General features: G+C 42.8%; 2 protein-coding genes across 6 annotated transcripts in view; one reads left to right on the top strand and one right to left on the bottom strand.

Annotated features, from left to right (window-relative positions):
• The window catches only part of CENPP (centromere protein P), a 296268-nt gene that overhangs the window by 119005 nt on the left and 160786 nt on the right, over window positions 1-16477 (bottom strand). The window lies entirely within an intron of this gene.
• Window positions 1-16477, top strand: part of ASPN (asporin) — a 56069-nt gene that overhangs the window by 3156 nt on the left and 36436 nt on the right. The window contains exon 2 of one of the 2 annotated variants that reach the window (XM_019477362.2): window positions 11703-11868. In XM_019477362.2, the coding sequence (XP_019332907.1) occupies window positions 11706-11868 (163 nt within the window). In that variant the 5' untranslated portion in view covers window positions 11703-11705. Of the gene's footprint in view, window positions 1-11597; window positions 11869-16477 lie in introns of both variants that reach the window. The other variant, XM_006261120.4, reaches the window with a different exon arrangement.

Below are 16477 nucleotides of genomic sequence, written 5' to 3'. Positions count from 1 at the left end.
GAGCCGTGCATCCATCCCGTGCCCCGCCCCAGCTGGGCAGCACCTGCCCCTGCCCCCTTCCTCACCACAGGATCGGCTCCCTCACCATGCTCCTTCCCTCCCTCCTCCCCTTCCACCACAATGGATTTACCAGCTGGAGGCAGCTCTCGCTGCCTGAGTGTTGCGTTGTGGCTACAGGCATGCACTGGCATTTAAATCGACCAAATTATCAGATTTGGGCTGATTTCCAATACAGATGGGCTGATTTCCAACACAGCCAATTTTCTTTATGTCAGTACTGATCCGATATCAGACCGATGTATTGGTGCAGCTGTAGTAAACGTTTATGCATAAGTAATACTCTTACATTATAAACGCTGAAAAGTTCATCTCGTGTACGTTGTTCGACTATCTAAGGTTTGGGTTGCAATAGACACCCCTTTTTATAGCAAAGCACAGGGATTAACTGGATCTCAAGTAGATTTTACATATGCAAAACGTCTTCTTGAGCCCTAAAGCGTGCATAAAAAGCATTAAAAAAAAATGCAACATCCCTAAATGTCTTGCACTCAGCCAAATCTGTTGCTTGGTCTTTAAGTACAATGCCCCACCTACTTCTGACAGATTCATTTTGGCTTGCTCATAAAGGAACTCTACAGAAGCAGGTCTCAGAAATTATGAAGGAGCAAGAATATACAGAATGCAAACCAGAGGAAAGGCTTCTTCTGTTTATCGCCCTCTAGATGTTCAGGTAAAGGAATGTATGATAGGATCTAATGTTCAATCCACACAATCATGCCTCCTGCTATGCTACACATGCGTTGTAGGAGACCTGATTATGGGATTGAGCATCAGACACTCACACCATACTGCTGGTGGAGAGGGAACTCCTGATGACAGTCCTGGGTTCCCCCCATACCAGCTCCTGCAGCTGGAATAGCTCCCAACAGGTGCAGGGTTCCATGTGCTCTCCCAGTGGAAGCCTCCTGACAAGGGTCCAGCTGGCACAGCACATGGAACCCATGGCCCTACTGTAAGCCTTGTCAGCTGTGGGGCTGGCAGTGGGCGATGCACCCGTGGCTGGGAACCCCTCAGTTGATGGGGCTCGCAGCCACACGTTCTATTAGTGGTGATAAGCACAAGCCACAAATTTATTATGCATTTTTTAAAATAAATTTGTGGCTTATTGCTACTTTTATCATGCCATTAATTGTCTGAACTGGGTCACAACTTAAAGCATGATTAATTGAATACCATAATTACTTGAATACAAGATGACCTGCCAATAATTAGATTCTATATATGGAAAATGTATAGATTTGTTATAACTTTCCAGGTATAGAATCTAATTATTGCAGATTTGCCTCCAATTTGTCCCATTCCAACTGCTACACAAGGGAAAACAAATCTGGTGCATTAGGTAGCCCCATAGATCTCTGCCCGCCTCCCCCACAACTTCTTTCCCCAGCAGCCTCTTCCCCCCCCACTTCAGACCTTACTTATCCTGAACAGGTGCAAATAAGTGGCACATTTGAAAACACTCACCTTGAAATAAACATAGGGATTTGCCTATAGACAAATTATTACAAATACCCATAGACTTAGTTCATCCAGAATTGATGCATTTTACCTATTTTGAAACTACAGCAGGTTTTAGCACACTTTTAAGCAGCACTTTTGTACCTACTTATACATAGTACAAACTATGCATGATATTAATCTAAATTCCAAAAGCTCATGACTTACCATATGGTTCATTGGGCTGGGCCCCAGCAGTAAAAGGTATTTCAAGCCATAATGACCCCACAGCTCAGCAGTACTCACTATGTGTATCTGCTGTATTCAGTATACATGACCCCCACAAAGGATCCTTGTGTTAACCCCCATCTCATGACTGAAATTGAATGTTCTTGTTATGAGTCCAGGGATCCTCCATAATTTTATATGCAGACAAGGTGCAGGGGCACATGGCCCAGGAGGTCCTCATGGAGGGTGGGGCTACACTACTCATATGCACCAGGCTGGGAGAAGGGGCTATAGAGTGATTCTGGGTGAACTGTTTGGGGCCCTGTTCAGTGATGTTTGCCAGACATTTAAGGCTGGTGAAGAAACAGGAATCATTAGAAATGGGAAAGAAAGGTACAACTCTGCTATGGGAGTAAAAAGTCAGTGCTAAGGGGGGACTGCACACAATGGGCACAAGCATATATCTTATTCAGACAGGGCTGCATTAACCTACCCTTGTCGTGTTCCCGTCAGTATATTTGCCCAATACGGGCCGTGTGTCTTATAGTCAGGCTCAGTGTTGGCTACATTTAATCAACTTCATAGTTGCTTCCCACTACTGAACACGTGCTGCTTTTGATAGCAGTTTAATGATAGGCAATATATTTAATGAGCAGGGATTCTGGTTTTCTCTGTTTAAAAATCACAAATTCTCTGATAAAAATCTCAACTTCTCAGACTAAAAACACCCCAAAATCCGTGTTTTTCCATGATTAAAATAAAACACCACTACTATATATACACAGGTACCAGTTGAGCACAATATTTTATTGATATATTTACACTTTAAGTGATTTGGAAGGCTACCAGTGCTTGCAAATGTTGGCATTTGATTTTGAGTATTTTAACATGGAAAAAATCAGAGCTTCCCCTGCTCCATTTGCTCACCAGGACATGGGTCCAGCTGCTGTTGGCTACAAATATTGTTTCTCCATTTTATCCATTGACTAATGCAAACTACATAAAAAGCTCCTGAGGGAGAGAGAAAAACCAGGATTTCCCCTCCCCTCACCCTAGGACATACTTATTTTCTGTTTCCAGCTCCATGAATCTTGTTGACAACAGCCCAACTTTAACAGGAACAGCGATGCTCTTATACCAGCCTAGCCAGCACCCAGGTTGCTAGTATCAAAAGGGTCCTAGTTCAGGACTGCAGTTAGACACACAAGTCCTGACAGACACTTTTCTCTTTCTTTAGCATTTCCTATTGGCTTGCTAAGGAATTCTCTTTGCTTAATGTGCTGGCTGTTTTGAAACCCACCTCTCAGCAACTAAGACGACCCTTTGTGGATCTGGACCGTAACCCTTAATCAGACTATTTATTTGATCTGATTGATTTATATCGATTTTCATTATAAAGCTAACTTAATGCCTGCTTTATGAAGTGTTTTCAGCAGGAGGTACTTAAAAGCTTGTTGCATAGGTTTAAATATGAAAATATGATTTTTTTCTAGAAGCGTTCAAATAGGACATTCTTTGAACATATAATGACAAATATTTGTAAAGATTCTGTTTGGAGATTGTCTAGTGCTATAGTACAAGAGATGGTGCTCAGAAGATTGAAGTAAATAACAAGTACATAGGCATGTGGGCAGTGGTTTGGATTTCCTTTGAAAGGGAAAAACTCATGTAATTTTAAAGATTTACAGATCTCACTTTTAAATTCTGCTGCTGCTGATTTTTTTTATATTCTTTAGGATTTATGTAGTAAATCCCAATAGAAGTTAAGGACTACACATCTTTTTAATAGTACTGAGAACCCTATATCAGACAAATGATAAAAGAGTCTCATAAAGTAAATGTAAAGAAGCAAAAAACACAAAAGTGGAACTAAAGAAACAAAACCATGTTTTCCCATAATAAGAAAAGCACCAATGGCAAAATGCCTGCACTAAGAGATTCTTTAGCCATAAATTGGTAAACAAGCACTTAATTAGGCGATCAAACAAGAATTTACATCCGTTCAACATTTCCAAAAAGAAATGATGTCTCAAACAGAGATTAATTTATAAACAGGATATGCACAATAGAGTTTACAACAGTCCTTCTTGGGTTATACAACGGTATACAGCAGGATATACCCTGTTTCCTGAATTAAGTCTCATAGTAAGCAAACATTTAAAGCCAAAATATAGCCTCCTATATTCCAGTGCTGTCCCCAGTACTGGAGAGGAGCACCCTTTTCACCTGCTAAGAATGTTGAACCAAACTGGCTTTCAATTGTATGAGAGACTTCTAAAAATGCTAACAATAATTTGATAATAACTCTGTATCATAGTTGTTTGCCCTTTGAATTGTTCTCTTGATACCCACAATTGTCACAGATCACACTTTAGGGTATATTAGACCTACATTAAATAAAATCTGCAATAATGAAACTAGAGAGCCAGTGGTGAACATCATATTCTGAGTAAAAATGGTACAGATTTTTAGAATTCTATCTCATGGCTAATACTCAAGAGAAAATCTATTATCTCACCTTTATCAACTCATACATTTACAAAATCTTGATCAGCAGAAACCTTTTATGTGGTTGATTAATCCAAATAGTTTCTATTTTCTAACTATTAAATACTTTTCACTCACTGTGAAAGATTTCTCCCTCTTCCTCAGTGAGCCAGTCTGAGTGGTTCCTAAAAAAATTAGCTACTTGCACAGTATCTAATCTGTATCAATAGTAGACACCACTTCATAACTACTACTCAAAAATGATCTATTATGAAGCATCTGCTAATGTCTACTGTCAGAGAGAAGACCATTGGACTAAATAATCCATTACTCTGATATACAACCATCCATATTCTCCTAGCATAATAACTAATTGATTGGGGTGGGAAGGGCAATGTTGCTATAAGGTTTCTCATTTGAACCAGAAGGAGTTCCAGCCATGGACTTAGCACATATAATTTTTTGTTGTTTTCAATAAAGTGGTTTAAGGTTTACAGTTGACAATACTTCTGTCTTTTTGGGGGGGAAAAGGTACAAGTTATCTTAAATGGTCAGTTAAGCAAATCTCAAGAAATTATGTTCACTCACTTTTTTGACCATTAGTTTTTATGAGCAGGACTACTAAACAGTCCATACAGAAACAAAATGAAATTTTCAAATTTTCCTGACCCATGCTTTTTAACCTGGGCAAAAAATAAGATGATTTAGCTTCACTAGCTAATTATCTCATTTTTAAGAAAGTAGAGAGCTTAGCTCTCCATGCTCACCCTTTTGATACCATTGGCCATAAATCTTTGCTCACTAGTTTACAAACCAACACTAGGATATCTCAGTAGTTGCAATGCTGCCTCAGGCAAAAGATGATAGGCAATTGATCATCAGCAGGGATCTGGGTTTTCTGTTTGCCATGGAAAAAACAGAGCAAAACATGGATTTTCTCCTTTAAAGGAGAAAATCATGTGAAACTGTGGGTTTCCCCTTGCAGGCTGGCAGAGTTCCTATAAGGAGCTGCTTGCAGCTGGAGGGAGCAGGACACAGGGGGCAGGGGGGCACCACATGTATGTGCGCATGCTCTGTGTAGTAGCTAATGGTGCTGCTCAGAAGGCAGGCCCTGGTGTGGGACAGAGTGCTGAGCCACTGTGGCCGCCAAGGTGAGGTGCAGCGGTGTGGAGTTGTGCTCCCTGCTGCTGACGGGCAGGCAGGGGTGACTCACTTTGGCAGCCATGGCAGTGCACTGCTCCCTCCCACACCAGATCTTGCTCGCTGGGCCGCGGAGGTGGCTTCTGTCCAGAGCTGGTCCGGTGAGGCTGCAGCTCTGTGCCCCACTATGGGCACAGAAATCTGGAGAGGCACATGCCCTCCTGCTCTCCTAACACATCACCCATGTCCCTGTGCCCACTGTCCCCTCTGTGTTGCCTGCAGCACATCCCCCATCCTCCACACACCCACCTCCTTCCTCACACACTGGGGGTTCGAGGCCTGGGGGTGAGGGGGCAGTGGGTCAGAAGTGAGGGGCACCAGCAGGGTTTGGGGGGTGGGGGACTGTGGGTTGGGAGTGAGAGGCACCAACAGGGCTGGAAGGGGAGTGGGAGACTGTGGTTTGGGAGTGAGGGGCACTGGCAGGGAAGAAGGGGTGGGAGGGCTGTGGTTGGGAGTGAGGGGCAACAGCATGAGCAGGGGCAGGGCACTGGCATATCAGGGCTGCTCAGCAACACAAAGCAGCAGGGGGACCAGGGTGGGGGAAACACATAGCCACAGCTGTACCATGGGTCCTGGTGAGCGAAGGGGGTCAGGGGAAGGTCTAATTTACCACGATACAAATACCAAAATCAAATGCCAAAACATATAGGTATTTAGAATTTATTTTATTATCATGATTGAGGCACTGGTAGACTTCCAAATTGCTTTAAAATTGTAAATATATCAATAAAACATTGTGTTCAACTGATACTTATATATATTTTAGCATTTCATTTTAAAATCGCAAAAAAAAAAAAAAAGCAGATTTGGGGTTTTTAAATCAGAGAATTTTTAAATTTTTTTAATAAGAGAGTTTTGGATTTTAAACAGAGAAAACCAGGATCTTCATCGGTCTTAGCAGTCCTTGAATAAAATGTCACTATTTGGCTACAACCTTTAGAATTTTGTGCCTTGACCTTCCTTCTCCCTTTTGAGTTTTTAATTTGCTTACAATACCTGTTGGATGGACAGTAGTTCAGTGTATTCCACTTAAACACATGCTAGAGAAAGGCATGATTCACTGAACTATGTTTTAAGTTTTATTGGAGTAAGGACCCTAACCTTGTAATATGTTATTAGGGGATGCTTTGTGGTCGTCATATATAGGAAGGGCTGGAGCAACATCCTACTGGACGCTTTTGGACTAAATAGAATCATAAGAAAGTTGGCCTGGAAGGGACCTCACAAGGTCATCTACTCCAACAGTATCATCCCTGTCTAAACCATCACAGGAAGAGGTAGTTAGCCATGTTAGTCTGAAATCAGGTGGAAGGCAGGGTAGGTATGCATCCAACAGATTAACTCAGTGATTCTCAACCAGTGTGATGCAGAATTCTGGAGTGCTTTAAGCTCCTTTCAAGGGTAACCTAGCATGCCATGTAATGGTAGAATTGTCAGGTGTGCAGGCATAGTTCATAAGATGAACCTAGAGATTTTAAATAGGAATCCATAGTGTTAAAAACATTCTGATCTGTTGTAGTCTTTCTGGGCACTTTCACACATGGCCCAGGGGTGGGACAGTGGCGCTTTAATTAGAGCGACTCTAAGAGTTGCTCTAATTAAATCACTGCCTTGTCTGGTAATTGCCACGCTCTCACAGACTTGATTGAGTCTGTTTTGAGGCACTGGAATTCCAGCACCTCAGAGCAGCTCCTTTGTGCATATAGGCGCCCTCTGAGTACTTTGCAACAGAAGAGATTCTACAGATTCCTTCCTACATGTCCATATAATGATGAGATCAATACTTCACCTCCCAGGAACCCAGATAACTTACTTAGAAAATAATCCCAATTTTACAGAAAGAAATTTGAAACTCTAGAGAAATTCCACCACGACTTAAACAACTTCCACGCCTCCAAACTGCCTCTGGAATACTCCAACCAACAAAGTTGTTTTTTAGAAAGCACTGTAAGAGTTTCCAATGGCCACATCACCACCACATTGTATTGAAAAACAATCAACTGCTACAGTGACCTCCACAGCAGCTGGTTTGGTCTAAACATACCACTAAAACCATCCTCTACAGCTAAGCTCTACATTACAGCCATATTTTCTCTGATCCCACTGACCAGGATGCACGCTTAAGGATCTGAAGCAAGGATTCCTATACTTGCAATACAATCCTAAAGCCATAGCAAACTCAAATTAACAGAGCCAGACTCAGACCCCTCTCTAAAACTGCTACAATACCAACAACCCTGGGACAAAGACAACAGAATCCCTCTGTTTATCACCTACAGGTCTCAACTTGAACACTTCAGACACATTATTAATGACTCCCAACCCCTCCTGGAAAATGACAATCATCTCAAGGTAGCCATGGGAGTCAAGTGTCTGTTAGATTATGAACAGCCCCCTGCAACTTCAAATGGCATGTCTCCAGCAACTGACTACATAATTCCTATTTTCATCAAGGCAGCAGACCTAAGTGCCAGCTGTGCTCCTGCATCAATCCAGACTACATCATTACTAGACCAAAATAATATGGATTATAACATCTGAGATTCATTCATCTGATCCTGCCCTCCTCTTTCCTCCCCCTTTCCTACTGTTTGGGCATGTCTACATGTGCTATTAAGGCTTACTGCACAGTACAATACTGTGCAGTAAGCCTTCCTTGGGAGCACGTCTACACATGCCCCTTGTTGGGAACAAATCTACTTCTACCTTACTCTGGGTGAGGGCAGGGCTGGTTAGGACCCACAGGAACCACCAGCAGCACTGGCAGCAGGGAGGGGGCTGGTGAGCACCCGCAGAAGCTGCTGATGGCAGTGGTGGCCCTGTCAAGGGGGGCACCGGCCCTGCTGATGGCATCAGTGTTGGCCATCAGGGAGGGCACCAGCCCTGTCAGGGGGTGCACATGCTCCCCTGGGCACCCCCTACCAGTCGTCTATGGTCTTGGTGCTGCTTAGCTCCCAACTCCTGGGGGAGAGGAGGGGGAGGCAGAAAGCTACCCCATCCAGGCACTACTGGGAGAAGCTGGGAGCTGAACAGCATCAGGTCTGGGGGAGTTCACCATTCCCTGTGGCCCCTAGTGTTAGGGTGACCAGGAGCAAGTTTTCTCCTAGGCAGCGTCTGCATGTGTTATTGCACAGTATTTACTGCATGTTTACTTTGCTACCTGTATTTATAGGTAGTAGCTAACTGTGCAATGGACTAATTTCCTTGCAGTAAATGGTGCGCACATGTAGACACTAACACTTTATTGTGCAGTAGAGCAGTCTACTGTGCAGTAAAGCATCTTGTTTAGACACACCTAGTGCATACTAAATACTGCTTTTTATTTAGAAGTTCTGCTTCTTGCAGTCCCTTCACAGCATCTGATGAAGCAAGCCGTCGCTTACAAAAGTGGATACATCTCTGATTTAGGTTATAACAGTGGGGGCCACGCTTTCTGGCAGAGTTGCAACAAATTAGGCCCAAGCTTTCTCCAAGAGTCACTCTGATACCTTTCCATATCGGATCTACTGCTCAGATTTCTGCTCCATGCTCTGTGCACCCTGACCAAGCTACTCTTTTGCATTCTGCATCCTACCCTGTGCTTCCTGCCTGACCTGATGTTTTGCTTTCTGCTCCCTGTCTTACTGCCACTGTGCTGCCTGTCCCCTCCCAATCTGCTGAATGCCACACACAAAAGTCTATAAGGTGCACATCTACCCTGCTTTAAACCACCCCAACTAAATGTGTCTAACTTGCTCTTGTAAATGTTTGAGGATTCCACAACTTCTCTAGATAGCCAACTGAAATGCTTGACCACCCTCATAGGGCGTGTCTAGACAAGCACGGTTGTGCGGTATGTGGCACCACAAGCACGTTTGCAGCACCGCATACCACACAGTCTGGTGTTCTCTGCGCTGCAAGGCCACGCTGCCCGAGTGCGCATGGGTTTTTTTCCTGTGGGTATTTTTGATCCCTGGATATCCACCAGTCAAAAAAATAGCCGCAAAAAGAAAAATCGGAGCAGCACCTGCTCAGGCAGCATTCGCTGCTAAAAAGCAAAGCCAGGCCGCCCAGAGATGAGCTGCAGCTGCTAGCAGAGGCAACCTGAGCAGGGTGTGGGGCCCCAGGGCAAATCAGCCCATGCAGGACCCCCCCCCCCCCGCTCTGATCCCAGACCCAAAGAAGCTACTGCCGCCATCAGCAGCGGTGATGGGGAGGAGGGGTAGCAAGTGGGTGGATGCAGAGCCACCGCTTCGCCCAGCTCCATGCTGCCGCTGCTCTGCCCAGCTCCGCATGGCCCCCCAAAGTGCGGGGCCCAGGGCAGTCACCCCAATTTGCCCCCCCCCCCCCCCCCAGGGATGGCCCTGGCTACCATCCAGGAGGCCCCCAGGTAAGGGGAAGTTGGCCCTAGCCTCTCCTACCACCCCTGGGGTAACGTGTCATGCACCAGGTGCACTGCTACTATTTGTCCCTGGGGAACAAAACATCCATGCACATCTGGACGCACCCATAATATGGACATTTTTCCTAATCTCCAACCTATATTTCCTCTGCTGAATCTTGCGACCACTGTTCCTAGTACTGTTCCTACAGCCACAGAGAAAAAAAAATATCTGCATCCTCTCTGTAATTATCCCTCAGGTATTTAAAAACTGTTATCCAAGTCAGTTCCCTCAGTCTTTTCTTTTCCAGACTAAGTAACCCTGTCTTTTTTCAGCCTTTCCTCATGGACCTAGTTGAGAACCAATGAGGTAAGTTGTAGCAGCACAACAGTGGCTCTCAAATGAGTTGCTGCCAAATTCAAAAAAGTTAGGGAGAGGTGCCCTGACTCAAAAAAAGTTAAGAACCCTTGCCCTAATGATTAATGAAGGAGTGTGGGTAAGAGCACTCTAATAGTAAGTATACCAAGAAAAGATGAATGGTATATTATTCATAGGCACAGTAAGATACTGTTTCCGTTTTCCATGACAGAAGTCTTTTCTGAGGTGGTAGGGAACTTGTAACTTCTTTTGGTTTTCTAAATAGCTGGGGATAAAAAATATTCTTTTTAAACTGACATTTTCCTAATCACTTCTCTGAGGTAAAGGTAGTCCAACTGATCCAACATCTTTCTGACTTCTAGACTGAACTGACACATGGAACTATACCAAGACGACTCTGAAGTTGTAGTTAATGCAGAACACTACTGCCCACATTAATGGTATCAAGCACATATTTTGTCGGCAAAACCTCTGTTGTCTATGTGGAGTCCCTAGATCAGCAATTCTCCACCAGGGTGCCACAAAATCCTTTTAAGGGTCTCACAGGATGCTATGCAATATTAGCGACATTAGGTGTGTAAACACCTGCATAGTCCACAAGATCAACCAAGAAATTGTAAATAGAAATTCTTTTGGTCACAAAAATTCTGATGTCTGGTGGTCTGAGTTCTTCACAAAAGAACTGTTCCATTATTTTTCCACAGTCAAAAAATGAGTAAAATATGAGAGCTGGCATTTTCTGAGGGATGCCTGGAGTCTAAAAAGGTTTAGAATCACTGCCCTAAATCAATCTGTACAGCAAAACAGATAAACAGATGCATATTAGATCAGTTCCAAGGAATGTGCTGTTGGCTTCAGTTCATTTTCAGATGCACCTGAAGTTTGTAACCCAGGCAAACCTGTACCATATAGGCCCCTGTTGCAAAGATCATCTGTTTCCTTATATGCCATTACAGTGTTAAAAGGGGTCTTTCATGGATGGGGACTGAAAACTCAGCTATGTTTTATTTTTCAAACATCAGCAAAAGTTTAGAGAGTTATAATGGCCACATTTTATATACCAATAAATCAATTAATAATTTGTTTTTGTCCTGAAAGATACAATTATACATACATAGCCAAGTTTTAAAAACATGTTCTCTCTGGTAACCTGGAATGCAATTCCAAGTCCTTATAAGAAGTTTTATTATGGAGCTCTTTTATATTATCTTTCTCTTAGAAATTTAAAGCCAGTGCTATTGTTCTTCAAAATCTAATTAACTTCTTAACTGAGCTCAATAAACTACAGAAACGTGGCATCAGCATCAACAATTCCAGAGCATTTTTCAAACAAGAGCATCTCTGATTATGGCCAAAGAATGAAGTGAGTTAAGCTAAAGGTATAATGCAGTTATTTACAGTTTTACACTTTCTAACTTAAGCTATATTTTGTTAATTTTTTCAAAGATTCGTTATCCTCCTTGAGAAGACATGAAAGAATATGTGCTGCTTCTCTTCTTCGCTTTATGCTCTGCTAAACCTCTCATTGGCCCTTCATATTTTACATTAAAGAACATGATGCTTCAAGACATGGAAGATGCAGATGATGATGATGACGACGATAACTCTCTATTTCCAACTAGAGAACCAATTCTACCGCTCATTCCTTTTGATATATTTCCAGTATGCCCTTTTGGATGCCAGTGCTACATGAGAGTTGTCCATTGCTCTGATCTAGGTAAAAATAAACCTACTTTTTTACACTGGAAATATTCTTCAGAAAATGTTCAATGAACAATGAATTTGTGAGTAAAACCTTTATTTGAGAGGCAAAGTAGCAGCAGCTTTCAGGAAGATCAATGTTAAATTATTTTTAAAACATTTCTAAAGAATATCAACTAATTGTTGTTGATGTTTACTTGTACTTTTTTAGCTTCAGTTGGTGAGGAATTCAGCCTACACAAAGGCAGTTGTAAATCAGTATATTTATTTACACAAATAAATGTTTTTCCATCTGTAAAAAGGATTATTGAAATGATGAGACATAACTTATATACACATCCACAGAATAAGAGAACAATCTTCATAAAATAAGTCTTATGTTCATGAAACTTCAGGGAGGCAGGTTCTATATTCTGACACTCCCTTTACTTCAAATAATAGGTATACCAAAGTATGCAAGGATAGAAATGTGCAGTGCTTTGTACACTCCCCTCTCTCAAAGGAAAGCTATATGCAAAAGTATTTCACTCAGAGTGGTGGATCAAATAACAAGAGGAAAGGAAAACATGGGACAAGGAGGCTATAAAAAAAAAAAAAAAAAAAAAAAAAAAAAAAATCAAATCACAAGGAAATTACAAGGAAAATGTGGGACAAAGAGACTACAAAAATCAATCACAAGGAAAGTGCAGTGCAATAGCATGGAAAGGATACTAGCTGGTTAAGCGGAGACTAATATAGCTGAATATTCATAATGATCCCATTTTGACCAAAGGAAAATAAGTTAATGACATAGTCATTTATTTATTTGTGTAAATAAATAAATTAAGGGTTATATAATATAGTTCATAAGGATCAGAATCTGTCAAATGAACATAGTTCCTGTCCAAGTATTTGTTAGAGCTTATATATATATATATATTATATATATATAAAAAAATAATTCAAGGTCAATGGCTTGTTTCAATCTTGTACCTTATAGACTAACTAAATCAGAACTTTACTGCATAGTATTAGCTTTAGTGATCTTGTAGTAGTCACCTCATCACATATTGTCATCTTTGAAGTGAGGTAGGGCACATAAATACTTATGCTATACATGTCTGATTTAATTAATTGAAGGATGTCAATCTTATCTGGTTTTGTGGGGCAGATGAATGACCAGGACTGGTCCATGAGCCAGATTGGGCCAGTGGGCGCAAGGACCCCAGACTCCCTCCCCACCCCCATGCTGGATCTAGTGCCTGCAATCTCCATTCTGGGATTTTTGCTGCATGCAGTGCAAGTCCTGAAGCAGCTGGGGCAGGTGCTGAGGATCCTGGAGTGGCCGGAATTGATGCTGTGTGCAGCATAAATCCTGGAGTACCTAGAGCAGTGGTCATCAACCAGGGGATCTTGACCCACCAACAGATCTTGGAGCCTCTTGTGGTAGATCTCAAAGCCTCTTGGAGTCGATCAGAGGCTGGGGTGGGGAGCTGAGTGCCCGTGTGCATGCACATGTGTGCCCCAGCCCAACAGGGAAGTCCGTGGGGGAGGGAATGGGCGGGGCTAGATCGAGGTCCCCACAGTGACGGACAGGAGTAGGGGTAAGTTAAGCGGGGCCCCGGCTGAGTGGGCCACGCCCCCAAATACATTTTCACTCCCTCTGCCTCAATCTGCCCCCCCCTTCCCTGCCCACAGACTTACTTGCTGAGGGGATGGGAGCGGGGGGAGCCAGCATATGGGAGATCTTGGGTTGCTTTTAAATGCCAAAGGTGACCTCCTACTTAAAAAGGTTGAAGACCATTGAGCTACAGTAAGTGATATGCTGCACAGCACACTGCATGCAGTGGCCCCAGCAACTGGTCCAGAACTGTACCATATGCAGTCCCTGCTCCAGTCAGTCTAGGACCGGTATTACATGTGGCACCTGCGGGCACCACGTGCAGCACAGGTCCCAGACTGATGGGAGCAGAGCCACATGCAGGGCATATCCTGGAGACCCTGGGGCAGGTTCCACGTGCAGTGTGGTTCCCAGTGGCTGGAACGAGCACTGGCTGAAGCACAGTTCTTAGGCCCTGCCTGCGGAAACAGTTTGGGTCAACTCAGAACGGGGGCAACACAGGGGGCTGGATAATGGGGCTCCAGGGGCCAGGTTCAGCCTGTAGGCCATATGTTTGACACACTGGAGTTAATCTATAAAGTGCAAATCTACCCTGACTTCAGACTAATGCAGCTCTATCCTCTCTTCTTTTACCCTTACCTCAATATAACTTTCTTAGAGAAACTTTCTCCCTTTATACTTTGACCTTCCTTTCCACTGCTGGCTCTATTTCTCTTTCTTTGGTACCCCTACCCCTTCTAAATACTCATTAACTGGCTGCTCCCCTTCCCCTTTTCATAGGTCTCATATTCATATTGTCCTAATTCTGCTCTAATGACATTTATTCCAACCTTGTTCCTTACTCTACCTGATCCTCTTCATTTTTTCACATGCATCCGTGCTATTTCCTCCAACTACCATTTCTAAAAATTTGCTCATATGTTTCTTCTTTTATCTTCTCTCCTCATCTCTGGAAGGTCTACCCCATATCTATATGGATGTATCCTATTAAAATGATCACAACCATTTATGACCTCTGCATATCTTACTCCCTTCAGCATCTGGCTCTACCAGAGATATACAACCTTTCATCTACTAATGCTTCTGCAGTTAGTCATTCTTAGTCTTTGCCCTGAACCAGATCAGTGTAGGCACAAGTTTTTTTCAATTTTCCAGCACTTGTCATTTTCAATATCCAAATCACTTTCCCTTCCCATTATTTTTCCTCTTTTGAAGACTACTGCATTCAACTCTTTCTCTCTTCTCTCCCTTCATGTTGCTGTTATCTACCAGCCACCAAAACAGCCTCCCTCTCAGACTCTGGCTCCTGGCTTTATCATTTCCCCTCTCCTCACATTTCCCACAACTTCAGATCTCACCCTTGATGACTTCAGCTTCCATGCTCAGAGCATGTTAGACCTCTTCAATGGCTACCTTAAAAATCAGGCTAATATTGTCTTTTATGAGTGCTGACACTGTTGACTCTGCTGGGGCCCAGCCCAATGAACCATAAGGTAAATCATGAGCTTTCTGGCTTTAGACTAATATCATGCATAGTTTGTACTATATATAAAGTAGGTAAAAAAGTGCTGCTTAAAAGTGTGCTTATGGAGCACCTGTGCTAAAACCTGCTGCAGTTTCAAAATAGGTAAACTGCATCAATTCTGGATGAACTAAGTCTATGGGTACCTGTAATAAATTTACCTATAGGCAAATAACCATACAATGGTTATTTTAAAGTGTTTTCAAATTTGCCACTTACTTGCATCTGTTCAGGACGAGTAGGGTCTGACAGTAAGGAAGGGGGGAAGAGGCTGCTGGGAAAAGAAGTTGCGGGCGAGCAGAGAGTCAGGGGGCTACCTGATACACTAGATTTATTTTCCCTGCAGGGGACAAACCTCAAGACAAACTTGCAATAATTAGATTCTATACCTGGAAATTGTTAACAAATGTATACATTTTCCATATATAGAATCTAAGGATTGGCAGGTCATCTTATATTCAGTTGCCTTATACTTGAGTTACCAGAGAAATGCTCTCTATACTTTGCCCTTCCTCCCTCTCCCATAGTAAAGCCTGACTCGCCAACCCCAAGACTGGCTCCTCTTCAGTATATAACATTTCTGCTCCTCTTTGTGCCCCATAGCCTCTCTAGCTAGAACCTTACAAGACTGATGTTTTCCACTATCAATCTGTTTTTTCTCCTTCATTTCTGCCATCTTAATGATTTAAAAACTCTACATCTCCAACCTAATTCTATTCCATGTCCTCAAACACAAGCGACTTTGTTTAACTCTTCCAGCCCTACACTAACAACTGCTTCCAATTCTCTCATTATACAGGAGAAAAAAAAACCAGATAAAATTCAATGCATCTTTTCTAACCCCATACACGTTTGCTTCCCCTTACTTCTTCCACTCTTGTAATTCTCCTCTTCTTCCTTGTCATGAAGGCAAAGTTTCACGATTTCTCTCACCTTCTAACTCCTCCATTTGTCCTGCAACCATCTATCATTCTCTCCCATGATTTCACTTGCTCCGAATTCTCCTTTTTCCTTAGCCTCTCGCTCTTCTCTGGATTTCTCTTTCCGCAGTACAAACATGGTTTAGTCTCTGAGGGTATCTTTACATGTACTGTGGGGTGAAGGGAGGGGTGCTTTAACTAGAGTGGCTCCGAGACCCATTCTAATTTAAGTGCTCACAGCATCATATAGATTCAGTGTCCTGCACTTCAAAATGGCAGTGGAGTTCCACAAGCTTTAGTTAAAGCTCCTCCACTGCCATTTTGAAGGGAAATGATGCTGAATACATGAACCACACAGGCTGCTGGAGCACACCAATTAGCAAGTTCCAGAAGGCCCAATGAATTGAGCCTGCTCAGATGTGTGCTATAAAACACATCAGATGTGTGCTAATTAAAACATCTTTTCTTGCTCCCATTTGCCTCTCCAACTACTGTCCCATCTCTTCTGACTTTTTCACTTGCTAAGCTCATTGAAAGCGCTATATACAACTCTCATTTGAAATACTATCTTCTAATACCTCCT

This window comes from Alligator mississippiensis, chromosome 12 (genome assembly GCF_030867095.1).
Source record: "Alligator mississippiensis isolate rAllMis1 chromosome 12, rAllMis1, whole genome shotgun sequence".
In the NCBI taxonomy this organism is placed as follows: domain Eukaryota; kingdom Metazoa; phylum Chordata; order Crocodylia; family Alligatoridae; genus Alligator; species Alligator mississippiensis.
Note: the sequence above shows the minus strand (reverse complement) of the source record. Positions and strands in the feature narration are given on the sequence as shown.